Here is a 25,955-nt window from a genome sequence, read left to right on the forward strand (position 1 = left end):
GGCCCACGCACACCTAGGTAAGTATTTTAATGCTTGCTCGTTTCTGTCCAGATAAATTCAAAGTTTTGAAACAGATAAGGGGAATGTGTGTCTTTCTGCCTCACCAGATGGATCCGCAAACCTTTTGGCGTAACTCTAGAACATACTGTTGATAAGACCAATGGGAGCAGGTTCAAAAGTAAATTTCAAAAAAGAACTGTACATATGCTTAAAAAGCAAAAATGAAATTGCAGAATTTTAGGAAGTACAGATAATAGACGGATTTTTTAAAGCACCACTATTAGCACAAATGGACTTTTCCATGACACGTGTTTCTATGAGAAACTAAAAGATTTTGGGTTTTCTCTTCTCTAAAATTCTCCAATTTTTTTTTAATCTTTTTGCTCAATTCCAGAAGTTTGTCCTTAATAACTTGTTAAAAGGCAATGTGGCAGCCAATCCCCAAATTTGTGTTGAGCTAACAATCTCCTTTTAAATATGTGTCACTGAATATGGATAAGGAGTGAAATTATTGACTAAACACTCTTCTATCTGTAATTCAGCAGTACCAAGGTCAATTATAATACCTTCGCACTTGCTCCAGGTGATTGAGAAATGTGTAGGGTAGGTCTCATGTTAGATTTTGAAGCATTGTACAGTTTAAAGTCAAGTGTTGTTGGTAGAATCTCAGATGGCGATGAGGAGGATTACAGATAGACTTATAGTTGCATCAACAAGTGAGGTATCTAGTGATGAAGGGTTGCTGTGCCAATGCAGGCACTTAAATTAGTGAAAATCAGCATGTATCTACTGAAGACAACATAATAAAAAGACAAAAATGAGGTGATTGGAATGATATCTTGCTCAAAACTTATTATATGATTTTATATACAATTTCTCCATATTTATGGACTGCTCAATTCATTAACAGAGTCAACTCAGTAGAAAACTTAAGAATTGGAGAGATTGGTCAGAGTATTATGGTATTTATACAACTTTGCCACCAAACTGAGCCATAAAATGGTCTTTACCTAACCTTTAAGTTCTAAAGATAAAGTACCCTTGTAATGCACAGTAGAAACCCCTTTGTCAATCAGAGATGGAGAATTATTTGTTGAAGAAATTATATTTGCCCTGTCTCAAGACTCCTTCAGACCACTCGCAGTAATTGCTTGATGGACAGCACAAGTAACATCTTGCCTCTATCCTGTGCTTTTAATGAAAAAAATTAACCTCAGAGCATTTTCAGGAAGCCTAAGGCATCACCCCAATAGTGGACTGATTTGAAGGAGCATGTAGTAATTGAAGAAATGTGGGTTTAGGGGAGATTATAGGGATAATAAGATGAAAGGCCACAGAAGAATTTAAAAAGGCTAAGAATTTTAAAACAAAAAAATTGCTTAACCTGAAACAAATGTTGGTCAGTTAGAACAGGGTAACAAGTGAACAGGTCCGGGGGGGGATGGGGATAGAACACAGGAAACATCCTTCTTAACACTGCTCACTTACCTTCAAATAAAGGCTGTAGTCACGTAGGAATAGGAACCTATAAGTGTTCAACTTGTGGGTAGTTCTTTGTAGCAGCCATGTTAAATTCATTTTTTTAATCCTATGCATGATCCCTTTTCCAATGGGGCAAGATTACAGCTCTTGCACTGAACAAGAAAGCCACCTTTGCTCTAATTTGGCACCTTTTCCTACATCATCTCACAGTCTTCCTTTCCCTCCCTCAGGAATTGTTTCCAACTAATATCCACTACAGTCCCAGGGTTCCCTACAGCTACCATGAGAACACAAAGTCCTTGTTACATGCAAGGTTTAGAGGTATAGTCTTCTCACACTATATATATTATATATAACAAAAATAAAACAGCTACCAGCAGGGCATGTAATGGCACAAAAGGTGCAATGTTACAATATCAGTCTATCTATGGAAATAATTACATGCAAGTCTCAGCTTGTAAAATCTGACAAAATGAAACATGCAAGAACTCTGCACACCAGACACAAATCTGCCTACTTTCAAAACTTTCAGTGTTCCCAACCCGAACTGCAGACTATTGATACTTCACTACTTGGCATTGTGACATCAATGCAATTACGTTATGACAAACAGAATTTACCATACACGCCAGATGACAGCTCTGGAGAACACGCTACATTTACTAACTTTCCCAGTAATTCAAAGCTGACCTCAAGACTGCATAGACCTACAAATAGAGTTATAGAAAACTACAGCACAGAAGTGGGCCTTTTAACCTATCTAGTTCCGTGCCGAACTATTAACCTGCTAGACCCATCAACCTGCACCCAGACCATAGCCCTACATACCCCTCCCATACATGTACCTATCCAAATTTCTTTTAAATGCTGAAATCAAACCCAAATCCACCACTTCTTCTGGCAGTTCTTTCCACACTCTCACCAACCTTGAATGAAGAAACTTCCCTCTCCTATTCCTCTTAAACAGATCATCTTTCACACTTAACCCATGACCTCTAATTCTAATCTCATCGAACCTCGGTGGAAAAAGCATGCTTGCATTTACCTGATCTATTCCTACTTTACATACCCCTATTAAGTTTCCCCTCATTCGCCTATCCTCTAGGGAATTAACTACTAACTTACTCAACACTTCCCTATAACTCAGGTCCTCAAGTCTCCCGAGTAAATACAGATGTAAAAATAACATCTAACATCTCCACCATCTCTTTCATCTCCATACACAGACAACCACTCTGATTTTCAGGAGGACTAATTATTGTCACTGCAATCCTTCTGCTCTTAATATATCCACTGAAGCTCCTGGAATTCTCAGAATCAAAATCAGGTTTATTATCACCGGCATATGTCATGAAATTTGTTAACTTAGCAGCAGCAGGTCAATGCAACACATAGTATAGAAGAAAATAATAAATCAATCAATCAATCAATTACAGTATATGTATATTGAATAGATTAAAAATCATGCAAAAACAGAAATAGTATATATTTAAAAAGTGAGGTAGTGTTCATGGGTTAAATGTCCATTTAGGAATCGGATGGCAGAGGGGAAGAAGCTGTTTCTGAATTGCACAGTGTGAGCCTTCAGGCTTCTGTACCTCCTACCTGATGGTAACATTGAGCAAAGGGCATGCCCTGAGTGTTGGAGGTCCTTAATAATGGACACTGCCTTTCTGAAACACCTCTCCTTGAAGATGTCCAGGGTACTTTGTAGGCTAGTACCCAAGATGGAGCCGACTAAATTTACAACCCTCTGCAGCTTCTTTCAGTCCTGTGCAGTAGCTCCTCCATACCAGACAGTGATGCAGCCTGTCAGAATGCTCTCCACGGAACATCAGTAGAAGTCTTTGAGTGTACCTGTTGACATACCAAATCTCTTTAAACTCCTAATGAAGTAGGGCCGCTGTCTTGCTTTCTTTATAACCGCATTGATATATTGCAGGTTAGCCCTCCTTCATTTTCTCTACTAAAGCAGCATCATGCCTTCATTTAGCTCTCCTGATTTCCCTCTTAAGCGTTCTCTTGCATTTCTTATACTTATCAAGTATTTCATTTGGTCCTTTCTGCCTATAGCTGCTATGTACCTCCTTCTTCTTAACCAGGACCTCAATATCTCTTGAAAACCATGGTTCCTGTTACCTTTGCCTTTTATTCTGCCAAGTACATATAAACTCTGTACTCTCAATATTTCACTTCTTAAGACATCCTACTTACCAAGTGCACATCTGCCTGAAAACAACCTATCCCAATCCACGCTTACCAGATCCTTTCTGATGCCATCAGAATTGGCCTTTCTCCAATTTAGGATCTCAGAGTGAGGACCCGACATATCATTTTCCATAGCACACTGAAACTAATGGCATGATGGTCACTTGATGCATAGTGTTCCCCTACAAAACTTCTGTTACTTGCTCTGACTCACTCCCTAATAGGAGATCCAGTATCACACTCTCTCTAATTGGAACTTCTACATACTGATTAAGGAAACTTTCCTGAACACATTTGACAACCTCTTTCCCATCCAGCCCTTTACAGTATGGGAGTCCCAATCTATTTGTGGAAAGTTACAATCATCTACCACTCTAACCTTATGTTTCTTGCAACAGTCTGCAATCTCTCGACAAATTTGCTCCTCTAAATCTCACTGACTATTGGGTAGTCTATAACAGAATCCATTTTTTAATTCCTCATTTCCACCCATATAGCTTCAGTTGACAAATTCTTCAGATATTAAGTTAGTGGATAGTGACAGTGAAGAGCAACAGTCAGTAGGCAGTGTGCATTTCCTCATCAACTATACACATTTTCTCTACTTTTTGTCTCTTTCAATGCTGCCTGACTTGCTCAGTATTTCTGCTATATTTCAGATTTTATGTATCTGCATCATCTGCTTTAGAACGAGAGAAGGAGAGCTCTGGACAACAGCAAAGTTATGAAATATGGCATAAGGAAAGCAGGCCTGAAGTGCTGCAGAATAAACAACTCTAGTGTTACATACCTCAAGGAGATCTGTGTTTTTTTTTGGAGAATGATGTAATGGTCTTTTGGAGGTCACCTGATGTAATTTTCCCACCGATGTGAGGTCATGTGATGACATGTGCACCACGGGTATATAAGGGAAGACCCCAGATGATGCAGTTAGTTTTTAGTTTTTAGTTTTCCAGCTAGAACGTGCATCTGTGTCTCCGTTTCTGTTGCATATTTATTTTATAACGTGGCTTCATTTTTTTAAAAATGGAGCGTTGCGTTCTGTTGCAAGGTACAATAGTGCTGGATTGGCAATTTTTGCTAGATGTGTTGATGTACCTTATTCCAGCAGTAGTACGGGAGAATGAAGACTTTATCGAAGTACAGGACCCGAAGGATTGAGAAGAGTCGGTTTCGTTCGGTAGTTTAACAAAGGATCGACCTTATTGAGTCTTCGTTGAAGGAGTAGTGACCTGCATAGTGGATAACTCCTGCCAAAAGGCAAAAGGAGTTCATGCAAGGTGCTCTTTAGAATTTAAGGTCAGTTGTTTTAAACTGTTTATTTCCCGCATCGTGAATCCTTTGGACAGAACCAGCAGGAAAGTCTGGTTAAAGTTTTCGGTTTTTTTTTTTATCATTTATCCATGTTTAATAAATGTTTGGTTGTTTTTATATAACCTGTCTCGACTGATATTCATCATTGCCGGTTATGTAACACTACAAATAACAGCAACAAGAAACATCAGACAATTGATCAGAAATAGAAATAAGTGGTCTTTGAGATGGTTAGAGGACTGAAGATAATTTTAGGGACAGTCATGACAAAAATTTCTTGCATACAGGCTGGATGCTTCAGAATATGCAATAGAAATTCAAAATATTAAATCAATGCCAAAATTATTTGGCCTTCTTCCCAACACTATATAAAAATGCTAAACGCTTTCTGGCACATAACCTAAAATAACAATAATTTAGTTAAGCATTTTTTAACCATTGCTTAATCGTTTAATCGTGTTTTGTTATTACTCAAGGGTATTTGCCCTAATCTCATGCACATTGATTGTTGTCTGTCATGACAAATCTGTCAAAAATGAGGCTTGAAAATTCAATTCATGGCAAACTGTGGCTGGAAATGCAGTTAAAAAGGGAGGGAAGGGAACTGAATTATGGTGAAGCCACTCAGAACTATAAATTATAGTCAATGGCTAGATTTCACACATTCTCTCCACGCTATTGTTTTTTTTGCGCTATCAATAGGTAAAAAATGAAGAGATCAATTAGCACAGTTTTTTGTGTATTCTTCAATTTTGTGTAATTTGTTTCAATGCCAGTAAGATTTAGAAAAGCATTTTCTGTTTTTTTTCCCAAAACATCTGGATGTTTAGAGATGCTCCAACTGAGCATCAGCATAAGATTTGTTTTTGAATTTGTAAAACCCATTCCCCTATCATTTCAAAAATCTACCTGAAGTGACATTCAACTATAATGCATTTCCAAAGGAAAGAGTTAATAAACATGCAGCAAGTGATCAAATACTCATAATAGGTATATTTTTTTGAGATCTCCAAGCCCCTGTGTCCTCCAGTTTACACAGGTCACTGGGCAAAATAAAATAGGCACTCAACAACTGTAGGCAACAAAAAAAGCCCATTAATTATACAATAAATAAAAGGTTATCTGCTCATTTCCTTTCAAAACAATGTCTCTTCTGAAACTTGTTTGACTAAGGACAATGATTGTTTAATAAACACACCAATAAGCCATTATTCATCATTCTATTTACTAGGATCCATGTATACTTAACTGCAGAATAACATAAACTTTAGCCAATGCTTATTCCACTTATTTTCAAGTAACTTCAATTAATACAGTGAATATTTAGCATTTTCACCACAACTGTCTTCTTCTTGTTTGTATAAAGTTATCCTTTCTCTGACACTGAAAAATCAGAATCTCTAAGTTTGTGGCAACTGTGTACAAGAAACATTACATTTTAAAATCAAGATTATTTGATTGTATATTCCCCTCTAATACTGAAGATTTGAACTAATGGCATTATTTAAGTTGCACAGAAATACGACCATTTGTTTTAGATGCAAAAATCCTGTTTTTAACGTCAACCACCCATAATTGTTCAAATGCTTCAGCAATAAAAGAATTTGATGCCTTCTCTCAAGGTTTCAAAACAAAGGCACAAAAAGGGATTCTCAGAATTCTTACTCCCTGGCTGCAATTGCTTGCTTCAATTCTGGAATGACTAAAATTATCACGTATGATATATTTATGACTTTAGAGTCACAGAGTGATAGAAGAGGACCACACAGAAACAGGCCCTTCAGCCCATCTAGTTCATGCCAAACCATTTAAACTACCTACTCCCATCAATCTGCACCAGAACCATAGCCCTCCATACCCTTTACCCTGCATGTATCTATCCAAACGTCACTTAAATACTGAAATTGAGCTTACATGCACCACTTGCGCTGGCAGCTCGTACCACATGCTCCCGACCCTCTGAGTGAAGAAGTTTCTCTTCAGGTTTCCTTTAAACTTTTCACCCTTAACCCATAACCTCTAGTTCTAGTTCCACCCAACCTGAGTGGAAAAAGCCTGCTTGCATTTACCCTATATATACACCTCATACTTTTGTATATCTCTATCAAATCTCCCCTCAATCTTCTATGTTCCAAGGAATAAAATTCTTGCATATTCAATCTTTTCCTATAACTCAAAAGTCCTCCAGACCCAGCAACATCCTTGCAAATTTTCTCTGTACTCTTTCAGCCTTATTTACATCTTGCCTGTAGCTAGGTGACCAAAACTGCACACAATACTCCAAATTAGGCCTCACTAACATCTTATAAAACTTCAACATTACATCCCGCCTCCTGAACTCATCACTTTGATTTATGAAGGCAATTGCCAAAAGCTTTCGTTTTGATCCTATCAACCTATGATACTACTTTCAATGAATTATGGACCTGTATTCCCAGATCCCTTTGTTCCACCACACTCCTCAGAGCCGTACCGCTCACTGTGTAAGATTTACCCTGGTTGGTCCTACCAAAGGGAACACTTCACACTTCTCTGTACTAAATTCCATCTGCCATTTTTCAGCCCATTTTTCCAGCTGGTCCAGATCTCGCTGCAAGCTCGGATAGTCTTCCTTGCTGCCCATTATACCCTCATTCTTGGTGTCATCTGCAAATTTGCTGATCCAGTTAACCACATCATCATCCAGATAATTCATATAGATAACAAACAAGAGTAGACCCAGCACCGATCCCTGTGGCACTCCACAAGTCACAGGCCCAATCAGGGATCAACTATCTACAACCACTCACTGGATAATTCCTCAAAGCCAATGTCTACTCCAATTTACTACCTCATCCTGAATGACGAGGAACTGAACTTCTTGACCAACCTCCCGTTCAGGACCTTGTCAAATGCGTTACTAAAGTCCACACAGACAACATCCACTGCATGCCTTCATCCACTTTACTGGTAACTTCCTTGAAAAACTCTATTAGATTGTTTAGACACAACCTACCACATACAAAGCCATGCTGACCATCCCTAATCAGCCCATGTCTATCCAAATAGTCATATATCCAGTCACTTACAATACCTTCCAGTAATTTTCACATTACTGATATCAGGTCCACAGGCCTATAATTTCCTGGTTTATCCTTAGAGCCTTATTTAAACAGCGGAACAAGGTTAGCTATGCTCCAATCCTCCAGTACCTCACCTTTCACCAAGGATGATTTATGTATCTCTGCTAGGGCCCCTGCAATATCTATACTTGCCTCCCACAGAGTCAGAGGGAACGCCTTGTCATGCCCTGGGGATTTATCCACACTAATTTGCCTCTAGACAGAAAACACATTATCCCCTGTAATCTGTATAGAACCCATGAAGTTGATGCTGCTTTGCCTCACTTTTGTACTCTGCGTCTGTCTGAGTAAACACAGATGCAAACAATTCATTTAAGATCTCCTCCATCTCCATGCATGGATTAACATTTAGATCTTGGATTAACTACTCTGAATAGGTAGCGATTTCTATTATCTTACAAGAGATATATATTCTGAAACCTCAGTACATTAATCCTAAATTTATAACTGAAAAAGTGTAACAATCAAGCTATTCTTTTTAACATAAATTATCTCACTCAACAAATATTGCTGCTTTATGTTATTGTTACATGAGGTGCTAGATGGCATAAGTCAATGGAATTTCATGCCAATGTCTCTGAAGGATTCAAGGAACGATTCCCAAAATATTGTATAAATATGTCAATTTAAATCAATAAGACGAATCTCATGATAATGTACAAATTACACATACACAATCAGAAATCTGAAAGAGCTCAATGTCAGTAATACTAACAATGTTAAAATAGGGATCAAAAGAACAGTAGAACAGAAGAAATCTTTATGGATAGGATCTATGAGCAGTTGGAAAAGCATGCCTTTGTGCAATACAGATCATGTCCTACTAAGTTGATTGAGTTTTACAAAGAGGTGATGAAGACGGTCAATAAAGGTAGATCTATGAACAAGGTCCTTCATGGCAGAATCATTTTGAACTGTTTTTCAGATACTTAAAGAGTAAAAGAGAGGCGAAAGAGGATATTGGAACACTGGAAAATCATGCTGGAGAGGTAGTAATAGGAAACAAAGAAATGTTAGAAGAACTTAATAAGTATTTTGTGTCAGTCTTCACTGTGGAAGATACTAGCAGTATGCCAGAAATTCAAGAGTACTGGGGGGAGAAGTGAGAGTAGGTGCTGTTACCAAGGAGAAGATGCCTTGGAAGCTGAAAGGTCTGATGTAGATAAGTCACCCGGGACCAGATGGACTACACCACATGATCTGAAAGATGTAGATGAAGAGCTTCTGGAGGCATTAGTCGTAATCTTTCAAGAATCACTACATTCACTGGAAAATTCCAAACGTCACTCCATCTTCATGAAGGAAGAGAGGCAGAAGAAAGGAATTTTTAGGCCAGTTAGTCTGAGTTGGCTAACAATGTTAAAATAGAGAACTGAAGAATGATAGAACAAAATAAGTGGTTGGGAAGATACTGGAATCCATTTTATAGGATAAGGCTTCAAGGTACTTGGAGGCAAATGATAAAATGCATGGTTTCCTTAAGGGGAAATCTTGCCTTACAAATCTATTGGAATTCTTTGAGGAAATAACAGGCAGGATTGGCAAAGGAGAGTCTTAGATTTTCAGAAGACCTTGGAGAAAGAAGAGTGGGAATAAAGGGGGCCTACACTGGCTGGCTGTCAATGACCAGTGGTGTTCTGCAAAGGCTGGTGTTGGGACCGCACTTTTTCACATTATATGTTAATGATTTTGATGACAGAATTTGACGGCTTTCTGAGCAGGTTTGGGAGAGGCAGGTAGTGCTGAGAAAGAAGGGAGTTTGCAGGACTTCGGCAGATTAGGAGAGTGGGCAAAGAAGTGGCAGATGGAATATACTGTAGGGAAGTGTATGATTACACACTTTGGTAGAAGGAATAAAGGCATAGACTATTTTCTAAACATCAGAAAATTCAAAAATCAGAGGTGCGAAGAAACTTGGCAATCATCATACAGGATTCCTGAAAGGTTAATTTGCAGGTTGAGTCGGTGGTAAGGAAGGAAAATGCAATGTTCGCATTCACTTTGAGGATGTAAAAGCAAGAATACAATGCTGAACCCTTACCAAGCATTGGTTAGACAGCATTTAGGAGTATTGTGTGTAGTTTTGGGCCATTATCTAAGAAAAGATTGGAGAGGGTCCAGAAGAGGTTTACGAGAATGATTCTGGGAATGAAAGGATTAATGTATGAGGGGCGTTTGATGGCTCTGGGCATGTATTCACTGGAGTTAAGAAGAATGAGGGTGGTTGTCATTGAAGTGTAACGAATGTCGAAAGGCCCCGATAGTGTATGTGGAGAGGATGGTTCCTATGGTGGGGAAGTCCAGGACCAGAGGGCACAGCCTCAGAATCAAAGGATGTACTTTTAGAACAGAGATGAGGAACCATTTCTTTAGTCAAAGGATGCTGAATCTGTGGAATTCATTGCCACTGATAGCTGAGGAAGCCAAATCATTAGGTATATTTGAAGCGGAGACTGATAGGTTCTAGATTAGTAAGAATGTCAAGGGATTTCAGGAAGAAGTCAGGAGAATGGGGTTGAGAAAGTAAATATATCAGCTATGGTGGAAGGGCATAGCAGACTCAATGGGTCGAATGGACTAATTCTGGTTTTATTTCTAATGCTCATATGGTCTTAAGATTAAGATGCATGGGTTGCATGATGATTTGTACATTTGGATTCATAATTTGTTTGGCAAAGGAAGTCAGAGTATAGCAGTTAACGGGACTTATTCTGACTGAAGGTCAGTGATTAGTAGAGTCCCACAGGAAACCATGCTGGAACTTCTGCTGCTTGTGATACTTATGAACAACTTAGATGAAAATATGGATAGATGAGGTAGTAAGTTTGTATATGATATAAAAATTTATTGCATTCTGGATGGTGTAGAAGATTGTGAAAGGATACTGTGGATTATAGATCAATTGCAGGTATGGGTGGAGAAATGGCAGATAGAGTTTAATTAAGTAAGTGCGAGGTAGTGCACTTTAAGAGATCATATGAAAAGGGGCAGGACACTGCTAATTGCAAGACCCTGAACAGCATTGATGATCTTGGAGCCACAACTCCCTGAAAGTGGTTGCATAGGTCAATGGGGTATTCAAGAAGGCATATGGCATACTTTATAAAACTCTGGTTAAGCCTCATCTGAAATATTGCATTCAGTGCTAGTGACTCCATTATAGGAAGGATGTGGGGGCTTTGGGAAGGACGCAGGACATGTTTACCAAAATTATACTTGGATTATAGGGCATATGCTGGGGAAAATGTTGAACAAGTGGTGGGTGCTTTCTTTAGAGCAGCAAAGTCTAAAAGTAGACCTGATAGAAGCTTATAAGATTATGAGAGGCATAGGTAGACTGGACAACAGCTATCATTTCCCAGGGTTGAAATGTCTTATGCTAAAGAACATGCCTTTAAGGTGAGGGGGGCTAGGTTTAAAGGGAGATTTGCAGGGCAAGTTTGTGTGTGTGTGTGTGTGTGTGTGTGTGTGTGTGTGTGTGTGTTTATTTATTTTTACACACACACACACAGAGCACTGAGGTCTGGAATGCATTGCTAGAGGTGGTAGTGGAGGCAAATAAGATAGGGAGATTTAAGAAGCTCTTAGATAGGCATACAAATGTATAGATAATGAAAGGATATGGACACTGTATTGGCAGAAGAGATTAGTCTTAGTTAGGTATTTAATTACTGGTTTAATTATTTCAGCACAACATCATGGACTGTAGGACTGACTTGTCCTTGTGCTGCACTGCTCCATGTTCTAAGAACAGAATCCAATTACTTAGCCCAATTAACAAAAAACAGGAATTTCTACTGTTAAGTTTATGTTTTTAATTCCTTGTTCAAATAACTTATGCACAAATGCAACCAACAGTCATAACCAAGTTCAGTTACCATGAAAACACCAGCACAGGATTCCTACAGAATCTAGTGATAATCTCAGCATACAGAGCCTTTGTATTGCTAGCCTGCTCCGAAAAGCTTTCATGAATGAGGACAGGACTATTCTTTGTGTTTCCATCCTAAGGAAAGCATCTATTCCAGATTATATATCAATATAGTTTGTGATTGTTCATGCTGATTTGATGCCTGTGGGATGATGTGTTTTAATTTGCTGTGTGCTGATTGACTTAGGTATTGGAAAAGCCTTTCACTAAAGTTATAGGATGTAGAATATAATTTGTGATTTTCACTATTCTTGTGCAAAACCAGATGATGCCAAAGACATATACTTACATCTCAATTCTCTTGTCATTCATAATTAAAAAGTAAAAATTGAGCTATTGTGGGATATTCAGGAAGAAGTCCAGGTAAGGGGACAGAGCAAAAGCTCCATTGAAAAGATTGGCATCTAGAAAGGAACATTTGAAAATGAAGCCTTCAATTTCAATCAATTATGCCCCTTCTCTTTTCTTTCTTTTAAAGCTTGAACTTGAAGTTCCCCCAATCTATGATCAGAAGACACATGATCTCTTTCATTAGACATCTTATGTTTTCTGATCATATTCTGTATTAAATAAATATAAAGTTATTGCTGATGTCGTCATTGCATCAGGAACTTAGAGCCAGCATTAGATTGTGAGGAATGGAATATGGTCCAGAACAATGCAGAGCCATCTGGTACCATGTAATTGAATAACCTAATTCAACTCACCAACACGGTTTGCTTTTCTAGTATAGTTCCTTGATAGAAACACAAGAAAAAGCGTCCATGAAACTGAAGACTAACAAGAGATAATACTTTCAATAAAGGAGTAACAAGGAAACTAAAAGAAAAACAGGAAAAGGAAAATGTACATGGCTAAAGACAGTTATTTATATATGTAGATTTATAAGGATCAAGGATTTACTGTATGTATCTGCTATATACATTTGCATATATTAGGAATTTGCTGTGGTGTGTTAGTGCAACGTGGAACACAAAACAACAACTTTTCAACAATTATAAGGAATAAAGAATTACATAAAATATAAAGTACAGACATGGAATAAAATGTTCATAAGTACATTATACCAACATGTATTTACAATGTAAATAGGATTACAAAATGTGGCTTAAAATGTGACTGAGGAAACAGATAGACAGAGGTGGGGGGGGGGGTAACTAGAATGGTTGATCCCATTAACTGCTTGGGAGAAGAAATTTTTAAGTTGGCGTGAAGTTGTTTTTTTTTGTATATTTTAATAGCCCGCCAGTACTTTCCAGAAAAGAGCTTTTGGAAAAGGTAGTTTGCTGGGTGAGTGGTGTTAGCAATGATTTTTCCTTTGTCCAGGACACATACAAGTCCTGCAGTAATAGTAGACTACAGCTATTACCCTTTCCTGCTATAGGTTTCATATATTGCAAAATTCATATTGTGTATATTGGAAATATTGAAATTTTCCATAAAATAATGTAGCAATATAAATAGGAAAATCAAATTGTTAAAATATTTTGTTGGGAAAAATCAGCACTTATACTGAAACGGATCTGAATTAAACTGCTGGGGAACAAGTGGATTAAAGATATTCCGGATAAACATATGGTACCCTTCACACATCCAAACTATTGGTGTCAATACCAAAACATTTAGTCTGGCCAATGAAATAATCACAGGAAAACTGACGTAGATCGTTACATGCTAGTTATTTGTTGCAAGATATTTAACAGGTTAGCTTATAAGGGTTACAACATAGCAAACATGAAATTCATATGTATCAAATATACCAAATGGAACAAAAATTAAAACAACTTTGTTGCACAATGATTTGTTTTAATTAACAAAAGTTTCAATTTCTATCGATATTTTGAGACATTTTTGTACTTACTATTCAGCGAAGAACCTGGTAATCCCAATTTTACTATGTTCATCCTTATATTCTAGTAGCTGACTCACTGCATCCTCAATGTAAGTTAAAACATGAGTCTGGCCTGAAAATAAAGATATCAATTGCAAATTAATATAGAATATTCAATACTTTAAGTTACAAAACTGTTTTCAATTTGCCTAAGATGATTCCATTTTCTTTCATATCTAAGTTATTCTTCACAAAGATTATAGAGGTACTGGGATTAACTATACACGAGGAGATAAACTAATATAGTGAAAATTAAACATTAAAGTACGAATAGCAATATTCTCTTCATGTGATTATAGAGCTAGATCATTTTCATGATCTCTGAAAATAATATCCCCTTACATTCCTGTCCACATCTACTAGTGCATTTATAAATTTAAATAAAATTTGCAATATCTAGTTACGTGTAGAAGAGAGATATTTTTCTACTCAGTACAATGGAATGACAGGGAGAATTGTAAATGCTGAAATTAGCACCAAAAGTTCTACAAATCCACAAGAAGTCAAAAAGCAAATCAAGGATGGACATTGATCTAGTGTGAAGAAATGGGGGTGAATGAAAAAAAGACCATTTTGCATTGAGAATAATTAATATCTAGCATTATAAAACTAAATTATAATAACTTTGCTTGGAAAATGCATTTCCTGCACTCAGATGAGGAAACATTTGTATTAGTCTTAGCTTAGGATGCAGGTTCTGTTGTGAACTCTCCTTTGGAAAGATTATTTGTTGAAAATGTGAAGGCCAGTCACAGGGATTCACATAAAAAAATCATAAAAATTAGCTTTATTTGTCACCTGTACATTGAAATATATAGTGAAATGCATCGCTTGCATCAAATCAGTGAGGATTGTGCTTGGCAGCCCAGAAGTGGCGCCAACATAGCATATCCACGACTTACTAACCCTGACTATGCTAGTTTGGAACGTGGAGAGAAAAAGAATCTCAGGGTTGCATGTGGTGACATGTACGTACTCTGAGAACGAGTCTTACTTTGAACTTTGTATGGAAACCAGAGCACAAGGAGAAAATCCAACACAGTCACAGACAGAATGTACCAGCTCCTGACACTCAGCAGCAGGAGTCGAAGCCTGATCTCACAGCCGGTACGATAAAGCACTGCATTTACATTTACCTTTATGCTTCTGTGCCACCCCATTCACAATACACTTCCAAATTAACTGAGGCAAGTACAGGGTTGTTGGAATAACCTGAGCTTTGGTGGTGTGTTGATGATTTTGACACTTTAATAAGTGACTATGTCATTAAAAGCCTTTTAAAGTGGAAGTTCAGTCTTCTCGGATCTCATGAAACATGGAAGCTGAAGGAAAGTGGGAGTTGTCAGAGTCAGGTCAGTGGTTTTGCTGTAGATCTCAACAGACTAAGAAGAGCTGAATTGAAGAGCTCGTAACTGGGAATCAGGAAGTGTAATTCACCACCCAATTCAGTTGTGTTGCCACTTTCAGTGACAATTCAACAGGAAAACCTGCTGCAGTTGCTCTGACACTGTTTACAACTCTGATAGAATATAGAACAGACCCTTTGGCCCACAGGGTCTGTGCTGACGAATACACTAACCCAAAACAGCCCCATCTGCCTGTGCATGATCTATATCCCTGCAATTCCTGTGTGTTCACTTGTCTTTCTAATGCCTCTTAAGCACTACTCTTGTATCAGTTTCCATAACCTCTCCTGACAACACAGTCCAGGTAAAACAAAACTGCCATGTAAATCAACATAAACACGAGGAAATCTGTAGATGCTTCATCCTGACAAAGGGTCTTGGCCCAAAACTTCGACTGTACCTCTTCCTGGAGATGCTGCTTGGCCTGCTGCGTTCACCAGCAACTTTTATGTGTGTTGATGTAAATCTCCATTAAACCTTCCCCCTCTATCCTTAAAGCTAATCTATCTGTACCTCTTTCTAGCAGGTTACCAACCTTCTCCCCCCACCCCCCATCACCCCACCTTCTGACGCTCGAGAAGAAACCATCTGATTCTGAGCCATTCCTTTTAGCTAAAACTCCAGCCAACCTCCTTTTAAACACCTTCTTCAAATCCTCCACATTCTTCCTGTAATGCAATGACCAGAACTACACACAACACTCCAAATGCAGCCTGACCAAAGTTCTATATGCAAGCATGCCGTATACCTTTATTTACCACCCTATTCATTTCTGTTACCACTGCACTGGACAACAAATTTTTTCAAAAGTGTTGCTTCCTCAGAATTTTTTTTGTTATGATAGACTGCTTAAAGATGAACACAAATATAATTTCAGACTACTTGTATCACATAGGAATTTGGAGAAACAACAAATTAACTTTTATTGAATATAATGTGTTTAATTGCATAATGGTGCTGATGCTTTGCAATAGTTCAACTAAGTTAAAAATATTTTGTGAATGATTTTCATTTGTACTCAGTGTCTGAGGTTTCTCGCTTAAGTGTCCAACAATAATTCGCCAGCACTGATGGATTCCAGTTGCCCTGGTATCCTTTCTCCATGACTGCAATGTCCTGGTGAAACCTTTCACCATTCTCGACACTAACAGCACCAAGATGCGCAGGGAAGAAGTCGAAATGGGAATGCAGAAAATGAATCTTTAGTGACATGTTGCATTTCATGGTTTTATATGCTTGAAGCATGCTTTCAACCAGCTACATGTAGTTTGATGGCGAGAAAAATTTCAACAACTTCCTTGAATGCGGTCCATGTGATTTAGATTAGATTATGAGGACACTCAGTACTCGTTTATTGTCATTTAGAAATGCATGTATTAAGAAATGATACAATGTTCCTCCACAGTGATATCACAAAAAAACAGGACAAACCAAAGACTAACACTGACAAGACCACATAATTATAACATATAGTTACAGCAGTGCAAAGCAATACCATAATTTGATAAAGAGCAGACCATGGGCACAGTAAAAAAAAAGTCTCAAAGTTCCGATCGACTCCCAAGTTCCCGATAGCAGGCAGCAGAAGGGAGAAACTCTCCCTGCCGTAAACCTCCAAGCACCAACAACTGCCGATGCATTGGGAGCACCCGACCACAGCCAACTCTGAGTCCGTCTGAAAACTTCGAGCCTCTGACCAGCCCCTCCAATACAGCCTCCCGAGCACCATCCTCTGCCGAGTGCTTCGACCCCGTCCCGGCCGCCAAGCAACAAGCAAAGCTGAGGACTCGGGGCCTTCTCCTCCGGAGATTCTGGATCACACAGTAGCAACGGCAGCGAAGAAGGCATTTCAGAAGTTTCTCCAGATGTTCCTCCATGCTCTCACATATGTCTCCATCAAATCAGGATTGTGCACGGCACCCTACTTGACAGATAACAGATATCATTCACCAGAGTGGCCGCTGCGCGCTGCGTCGCGCCGGCATCTTCTCCTCCTCTGGTCCCACTAGAAATTCTTCAAATTGCCTGTCATTGATGATCTGCTTGCTTTGTGGACCAACAAAAATGCTTTCCTTAATCTTGGCATCAGTTATTCTGGGAAGCATCTGTCTCAAATATCAAAATCCTTCATAGTACTTTTTGTGCCTGGTGATAGCAAATTCCATCCTTACGGTCCTGAGCCCAATAATTATTACTAAACCCTGTCCTGCCATGCAGCAGCTGCGCCACCTAAGCATGCCCAAGTTTGCCTGGACAAGATAGGAAACTTTCCAGCTTACATTGTAGGCAACATTTTAATTGACTTGAATTATGAATTGAAATAATAAACATAAGTTTATTTAACAAATGGTGCGTGATAGGGAAATTTCATGGTGATTTTCATGATCAGTAGCCCAAAATTCATAAGACACACCTAAAGCTATTCAGGAAGAAAATTTTTTGTTGTCCAGTGCTATCAGTGAGCTATGAACTTGTACCCCAAGAACCCTCTATACCTCAATGCTTCTACTGGTCATACTCATGATCCCTTTGCAATCTCCAGAGACTCTTTGCAATTGTTCAACTCTCCATAGAATCTCCAGGTTTACTACTCCCCCATCCACACATCCATTCACAAATTCCAATGCCATTTCCTCATACAGATCCAGGATAGCTGAGAAACCCATACGATGGTCACTATTCGTCATTGGGTTTATGCAGGAGGGAGGGAGGGATCGTTGACTCAGGCCTAAGAGGCCAGCGTCGGGCATTTTCATGCCTTACAAGGCGCAGAACAAAAGACTGTGTGGGGCGCCACTCCTCACACAGACATAGAGCAATGTGTGGTTAACTGCCTTGCTCAAGGACACAACACGCTGCCTCAACTCAGGCTCGAACTGGCGTCCTTCAGATCACCAGACGAATGCCTTAACCACTTGGCCACGTGCCCACATAATGCAAAACACACATAAATGAAATTAATTCGTCTTCATCCAAAATATGATATGCTCAAAACCTGCAGAATAAGTGAAGATATCTCTGGCAAAAATTATGGTGATGATTAAGAGGAGAATTTTTTTTCACCTCTAGAGCAAGATTCAAAACCACTCTGCACAAAATAATCTTGAATCTCTGAAATAGTTATTTGGGTTTCTCCATTACATAAGTTCCACTGCCTAGAGTTTGAAAGAAACTAGTGGAAAAACATGTTTACAATAACAAACTCAAACAAACTTAAAGATGCTGAGAAACTAAAGAAATGCCACTCTGGGAAGATATGGTATTGTTCTGAAGCTGGAGAAAGCTTTGCCTGCACATTTAACTGTGCTATATCTGACCTGTCAGTGGGCAATGCTGCTAGCAGGTGCCCATAAGTCCCTCTCTTAATAAACACATAAATATTCAAGCATGAGAAGGAGGAGGCTTCTGCTGTGATTGATCCCTGTTAATCTATGGAGTACAGCTGTTGGCATTCCAATGTCATATACAAGCTTCATCTATCACAAAGCCCACCTTCATGCATGAAAATATTGGGATTTCAGAGCAATGTTTAACACTGCAAAACCTCTCATCAAGTACATATTTGCATTCAATGTTGTTGGTAAGTAACAAATTTGATCAGTTGGAGGAATGAACTTTAAGTTGTTAACATCAATCTACTTGTTCGGAAAGTGAACTAAATTGTGAAAGGACATGCAACAATCAAGCATAAAAATACTTACCTAGAGGTAAACTGACATCACTTATTTAAAAAGAATCAGATCCTGAACAAGTCTAAACGTAAATGAATAATTTTCCAAGGGCAAAGGGTTTGGGATTCAAGGTAGATACATTCCCATGAAGAGTAAAATCAGGTATTAACTTCAAGCTAATCAGCATCAGCTTCAGGGCAAAACTGAGGGCTGTTAAATTGAACTTGAGTTTACAATACAGGAAAATGCCATGACATCTCTAATGTCCAATCAGCCAAAATCTAGCTCTCCTGACTAATTACACTTCCTGATTCCCAGTTACTAGCTTTCAAAATACTTGTAAATCCTTCCTGAATTTTCTCCATAGATGCTGCCTGGCCTGCTGAGTTCCTCCAGCATTTTGGGTGTGTTGCTCGGATTTCCAGCATCTGCAGATTTTCTCTCGTTTGTAATTTCAATACTCTCGTTGTTGTCTAACTGATATTTTGTAAGTTCAAACATAAATCTCCCTACTGTTACATTCCACTACATATGATGTCACCTGCTTCGGAATAGTGCCGAATTGCCCTTGATCCAAGTGACTTGCCAGGCCCTTGGTTGTTGAGTTACTTCAGAGGGCAGTTAAAAGTCAACCATATGTGAATCTGGGGTTACTTATAAACCCAACTGGAAGAGAATAGCAGATCTCCAGACCCAAAGGGCACCGATGAATCATATGGATTGTGACAAATGATTATAAGTTATTGTTACAGACACGTTTCAAAACCATCCTAAACTGAAATAAAGCTTTTTACATTTCCGGATAATTTTTCCAGATTGTATTCAATTATTCGACCCTACATTTATTGCAAAACCCCCTTTCTGTGGATTCTGCTACATGTATTAATCTGTTCATTAAACACCAGCTGATCATACTCCTTGATTCTTGGCACAAAATCAGTTTTAGTTCCCACTTGCTATACTCCCTTTGATTCTCTGGACTTTCACTGTCTTAGTCCGTATGCCAACTGGGATCTTGTCAAAATCCTTGCTAAAACCCACATGGACTAAATCAAATGTGCTACCCTCACCATTACTTAATTATCTCTCCTTTCAAAAAAAAAGCACTTGTTCGCTGGAAATAGACTTCCCTTGATAAATCTGTGCTGATTACCCTGATCAATCCTGTGCCTTTCTAAATGGTTCCTTCGAAGAAATACTGCTCCTTCAAAGTTTTCAACTAAATTTTATTTTTTCCCAGCTATATAGACACACACAAGTGAAGTGAAGCATTTTAAATTAACTGAATGAGAGTGATAGATGCAAGTTACATTTGGGCATTTGGCCCAAGGACATTCAATGTAACAGCTTTTAAAACACACTTTCAAATGAAAAATACTTTTTCCTCATATAACTACAGTACATGGCCCTTTAAAGGTTTATACTCTTTATAATTAGTTGGAGCTGTTCTTTGAAATAAATTTAAATTAATTAACATTAAGAATTACAGTAAAAAGTTAAATTACATTATAGCACTGCATTAATCTTCTAACCCTTTAAAGTTCAAGAAGGTGTTGTAATACCATATTTTTAATATATTCATTTCTTCTGTCTGATGAACTTAAGCCATCTGGAGTTCAAAGACACAACATAAATTAACAGACGTGCTTGCATTGGTGTGTCAGATACCAGCAGATGTAAACTGAGACATCATTTGGTTTGACATCCCTGTTATATAAGTGCTCACTTGCCAACAAAGAAATAGTCACTTCATTGATCAAATATTGCTGAGGCCTTCGCAGAGGAAAAGGTGATGAGCAAGTGGATCGAGCTTAACTATATACAAACAATTCATGGTGGAAAAAGAGAAATATTAGTCCCTACACTTTTATTTCTATCTCAGTAAAATGACACATTTTTAAGTACAGAATAAAAAGTTTTAAATAGAAGATATTTCAAAGATGATACTGGTGCAACAATCTAATTAACAGTCCTATCTGTCAAATTCACAATCCTATCTACCGGAAATGAGCCATTGGAACTCTCTGGATTTTCAATTTCTGAGCACTTAAATTTAAAAATAAGCTCCACAGTTCACTACCTGATTCAGAAAGGAGTTTCAACTATTCCTCACGATATCTAAAATTTATGATAAATATGGTAAATACATTCTTGAGTTCTCATTCCCACTTTATGGCCCAATTTTTCAGCCAGCATTCTTCCTCCTACCCCCAATGTAAAAATTCTCTTAAAACCTATCTTTTCACCCACAGTTTAAATCATTCCGTGCAATGTACTTGTATTTATTACTCAGCCCTTAACCCTTCTACTGTCAACTTTGGTATACTTTATGCTGTGGAAGGTACTTTAAAATTCAAGTTATTCTTTCTGTAAAGAACAAATATGCAGATTGCATGATGATTGATGAACCTTGGAAAGGAGATGCCTTCTACTATGGTAGTGAGGCAAGTCTACATTAGTGAATGTTTGTCTAAAGTGGTCATCAGATTAATTCCATCATGGAATTACAAAATTTAACAGGACAACGGGAAGAACCTTGGCTCATTGTGTCCATGCTACTCAAAGGAAAATGATGCACGATAATCTAAATTCTAGACAATCATATATTTCTGTGTTTAGCTGTGTCTGCTTGGGCATTTAAGACAATCTGAATCACAAACTTTTCCCTCCTTAATTATCACATGTCCGTTAGCTCTATTCAGCCCACTAGCCTGGCACATTTCCTCAAGCTACTCAAAATGGCTGCATATGGGCTGTCTTCAAAGCTTTCCAAACAGTTCCACTAAAGGTGTTCAAAGAAAACTACTATCTATACCAAGTATGGTACAGTGTTCAACGATTATAGCTCCAAAGATCCAGATTCAATCTCAACCTTCAATGCTGTCTGCGTGGAGTTTGCACACACTCCGTGTGACTGCATAGGAGGTCTGGCTTCCTCCCTCATGTCCTTTGTGTAAGGGCTTGCAGGACATATGGGAATGGTGATGTTGATGGGTAAGCTTGAGGAAAAATGGGATTGGTGTGGATAGTTGCTTTATGCTATACTGTAATAAAGTGTTGTGCTAGCTACTACGTTACCGTGAACGCAGTTCAGAGGAAGTTCAGGATGGGCAGTAAGTAGTGGCCTTGTCGGCATAAACTAACATTCAATTAAAAGATTATTCTTAAAGAGGACAAGTAGTCCTGCAATATACAAAGTAATAAAATTATTAAAATTTCACAAATATACATAAAAAAGGACACAAGTGTTTGGAGTATCCAAATTCTCCAAGCACAGTAATTGGTAATTTTACAATTGATGGTGATAGAGCATGGCTGCAGTACACTCAATTACCATTGAATATTTTGCAAATATTTCTTAATCCATGAAGTTCAGGGATAGCAAATTAATAAGCTAAGAGTGCCCTATAATGATCACAGATATTATGCATACACTAAAATCATTCTAGTGTATTATTACCAAAATAAAATTCTTGTAATTCATTTACACTGTTGGCTAAATTCTTATATCCCCATTACTATGGGTGCAGTCAATCACATTCCAAAAAAATCTTTTTAAACCTTTTCTTTGTCTCCACTGTAGTGGAATTAGACAAATCCATGGACCTTTCAAAATAGTGCTATGAATACTTGTGAACATTGCAACTAGTGCAATATCTGAAAACAAAAAAAATTGTGCCAGGAAGGAACCAGTAGCCAAAAAAGTAATTGATGCCATCATTTTCACATTCACAATCAAAGCAGGTGGACTTACTCATGTGGATAATCTTAGAAATCCAAGAGCACAGCTTTGGCTGCCAGGAATTTCAGCAAAGGCTCACAACAATTTTCTGTCCATTAATTTTCATGGCACAGTTGTGCTTTCTGTGTGCACAATGGAGGCAGGATCATGAATTGGCCGGTAAACTATGTCAAATATGCATTGTGTGAAAAGCTGTGGGTTAAATTTAAATTTAATGAGTTAATTGTTATGTTACTTCAAGTTCAAACTTTAACACATATATTAAAACTATTACTATAGGGCTGTCTGATGGAGTTGGAACTATAACAGTGATTTATCTGGGATGGTTTCTGAGGGCAAAATGAGATTGTGTAGTATTTATTTCAAAAGGAACATGGTTGAGGAGGAAATTGGAGAGGGATCTTTTGTGTAATGTGCTCTACTAATAACAAGAACAGAATATATCCAATTAGGAAAAAAGAAATTCTTGAAAGGAATAAAAGTACTGACAATCACAGCATAGCTCACAGCAGATGCTCACTATATGAAAGATACAAGGACCTGTATTATATAATTAAAGGCAGTCACTAACAGTGTCATGAAATGTTTCTTTGAAATAGCTCAAACTTTAATCATCATCTTTGAAATTTCTGAATGAACTCCGAGCAGACAGCTATTTGTGGGCATCACATCTTGAAGGCTCAGTGTAGAGTTATAGGATTCAATCAACACAAAGCTTATCATGTTTCTCCCTTAAAGCGACAATTTGGAGAGGCCTTAATGTTCATAAATAATCACTGGTGTTGATTTCCTTCCTGCCCATTAGAACCCTGGTTGCAGCTGTCCTTATGCTTCCACTGTGCATCAGTCCTGACATCTTGTAAACAGAACAGCAAGGTACACCCCTCAGCACAAATCAGTCTCATTAGAACCTGTTCATGTGCACCACCCATCGGTTACAGCATAATTATCTATAGTGCAGTCACAATAAAACACTTACACAAAGGAGTAAGTTATATTGTCATGTTTTGAATTCATTTCCTTTAAAAAAAACCATAAACTCCTTACTTCACATTGATAATTCAGTTGTCTATTTTGGGGTTGATTCACAGATCACAATCATACAAGGGTATACTGTATGTTTTGTGGCCGTATTCACAATACAGTAGGTGAGAACGGGTTTTTCATATTCAAAATGAAATACACAATGTCCTCAGCATAAAACACAGCTATCCCTGGCTGAGCTTCCTGATATAGACTTCAATAGATTGTGTTATGGTACCATACAAAGGCAATTAAATATGATTAATTGCCATTGCATAAATTATGGAATCAACATATGTATATGGATTAAATTTAAATGCAACTCCTATATGTTTACCATCCAACTCCAGTTTACCATCTAAGTTTACAACATCAATCATGTGTAACAGGCAAAATAATGCTTCACCTCTAACAATACTGAAGACGTTAATTATTCACTTCAAAGTAAGCAGATGAGTATGAAAGACAAATTTTATGATGTAGAATTACTAACTTTTCTTTCCTGTATATGAAATTATAAAATATTTAAATTTAATTGCTCTATATTTGCGGTTACATTAAACATTTAAAAGATCACAACATATTCCATTCCAAAAAGATCTTGTGCCACTCCTCGTTACATGTGCATCTCGTTGCCACTGCAGCAGTTCCATAAACTCAGGAACTGGCCTCAGCAATTTGTCATGCATATGACAATTTAGTGTTAAGGTCTGAATGGCACAGTTGAACAAAACCAAGACAATCTGGATTAAGTTTTGTAGAACTGCATTAACATCTAAGAAAAAAAAGAAGCAAATATTTTTACCTGAGGTTAATCATTTTATACATTTTAATATACAGTAAACACTGTTTGTTATATTTAGCTTGATTTATTGTAATAAAATGACTGAGATATCTGGAGTTGTTTCTGCGACAAATTTAAGTATGTGGCAGAAATTAATAATGTGCCAAAATGAAAAGGTTAGTATCAGTTGGGAATTTCAAATGTAAGTTTTGCTTTTTTTAAGAACAGTATTTTTTTTGAATCTCACTGTGAATAATTTACCCAGTTGATTGATACATTTCATATCACCTCAATGTTGTTTTTTTAATCTGTCACACGGTGAATGACCAATAATATCTACTTTGAAATATTTCATATCCCAACTTGTATTATTGTTTGAGAATATTAGGTAGTCAAGTCAAAAGACAATGGTGTCACTTAACCGGAGTGATTACCCACCATAGCCGTGTAAATGTGTCATAGGGATGAATAAATATGTTACGTTGCACAGAGCAATAGTTGTTTCTTGCTTTTACAAATTTCACTACAAAGTAGCATTACTAAATGCTTATTGATCAATATTGACTTCTAAAAAAATGTAACGGCTGTTAATATTAAAAAGAGTTGATAACATTGGATAAACTAAAATACTTATCGTAAATCTATTCAGCTTTAGCCGTCCTTGAATTGGGCAAGCTTCTAATGGCATGAAAGAGAAAAAAATTAATAATCATGCTAAAAGGAGAAATGGAAATGTCAACATTTACCAAAAAAGCTAGGTGTACCATTGCCCACTGTTAGTTCATTTCATGGGCAGAATTAATCCATGCTTATTTTAAACAGTTTTTTTCTAGTCAAACAAAGCAAGTATGTCAGTTAGTGTTCTGTATTCACTTAAGGATTTGTGGCATCTTTTAATACCTTTTCTAAATCAGTTACAAAAATTGTGCATGCAAGCAATCTGACGGTCATAATTTCAAACAATTTTTAAAGCATCAACACAAGAGCAAATTAAAATGGAGCTAGAAATCTGAAATAAAAAACTAAAATCCAAGAAATACTTAGCAATTCAGAAAGTTTCCATGAAGCTCCATTTATATTGACAGATCCGTTGCATAATTCCAGCATGTTCTGTTTATATTCAAAATACCAGCAACTACTCTTGGGCTGTCACAACTTTTGCCGTTTTGTTTTGAGAATATGATTTTTTCCAAAGTTGGGGCATTCACATAATATTTGCGGTGGGTTAACTTCTGAGTAAATTAAAAAATGACATTAAGACATAAATTCCATAGAATCCAGATTTAGTATAGTAGATTTCAACTTTTCAGTAAATACTGGATAGCTTATTTCAACTGCTAGAGTATCGGTTTTGTAATCTCGTGACTTTTAGCTACTTCTG

At 37.6% G+C, this 25,955-nt stretch overlaps 1 protein-coding gene across 1 annotated transcript in view; it reads right to left on the reverse strand.

Moving 5' to 3' along the window:
* The window catches only part of cstpp1 (centriolar satellite-associated tubulin polyglutamylase complex regulator 1), a 283,345-nt gene that overhangs the window by 212,598 nt on the left and 44,792 nt on the right, over positions 1-25,955 (reverse strand). Inside the window, exon 2 of the mRNA XM_072272685.1 lies at positions 13,919-14,021. Coding sequence (XP_072128786.1) covers positions 13,919-14,021 — 103 coding nt within the window. The remainder of the gene's footprint in view (positions 1-13,918; positions 14,022-25,955) is intronic.

This window comes from Mobula birostris, chromosome 11 (assembly GCF_030028105.1).
Source record: "Mobula birostris isolate sMobBir1 chromosome 11, sMobBir1.hap1, whole genome shotgun sequence".
Lineage (NCBI taxonomy): Eukaryota > Metazoa > Chordata > Chondrichthyes > Myliobatiformes > Myliobatidae > Mobula > Mobula birostris.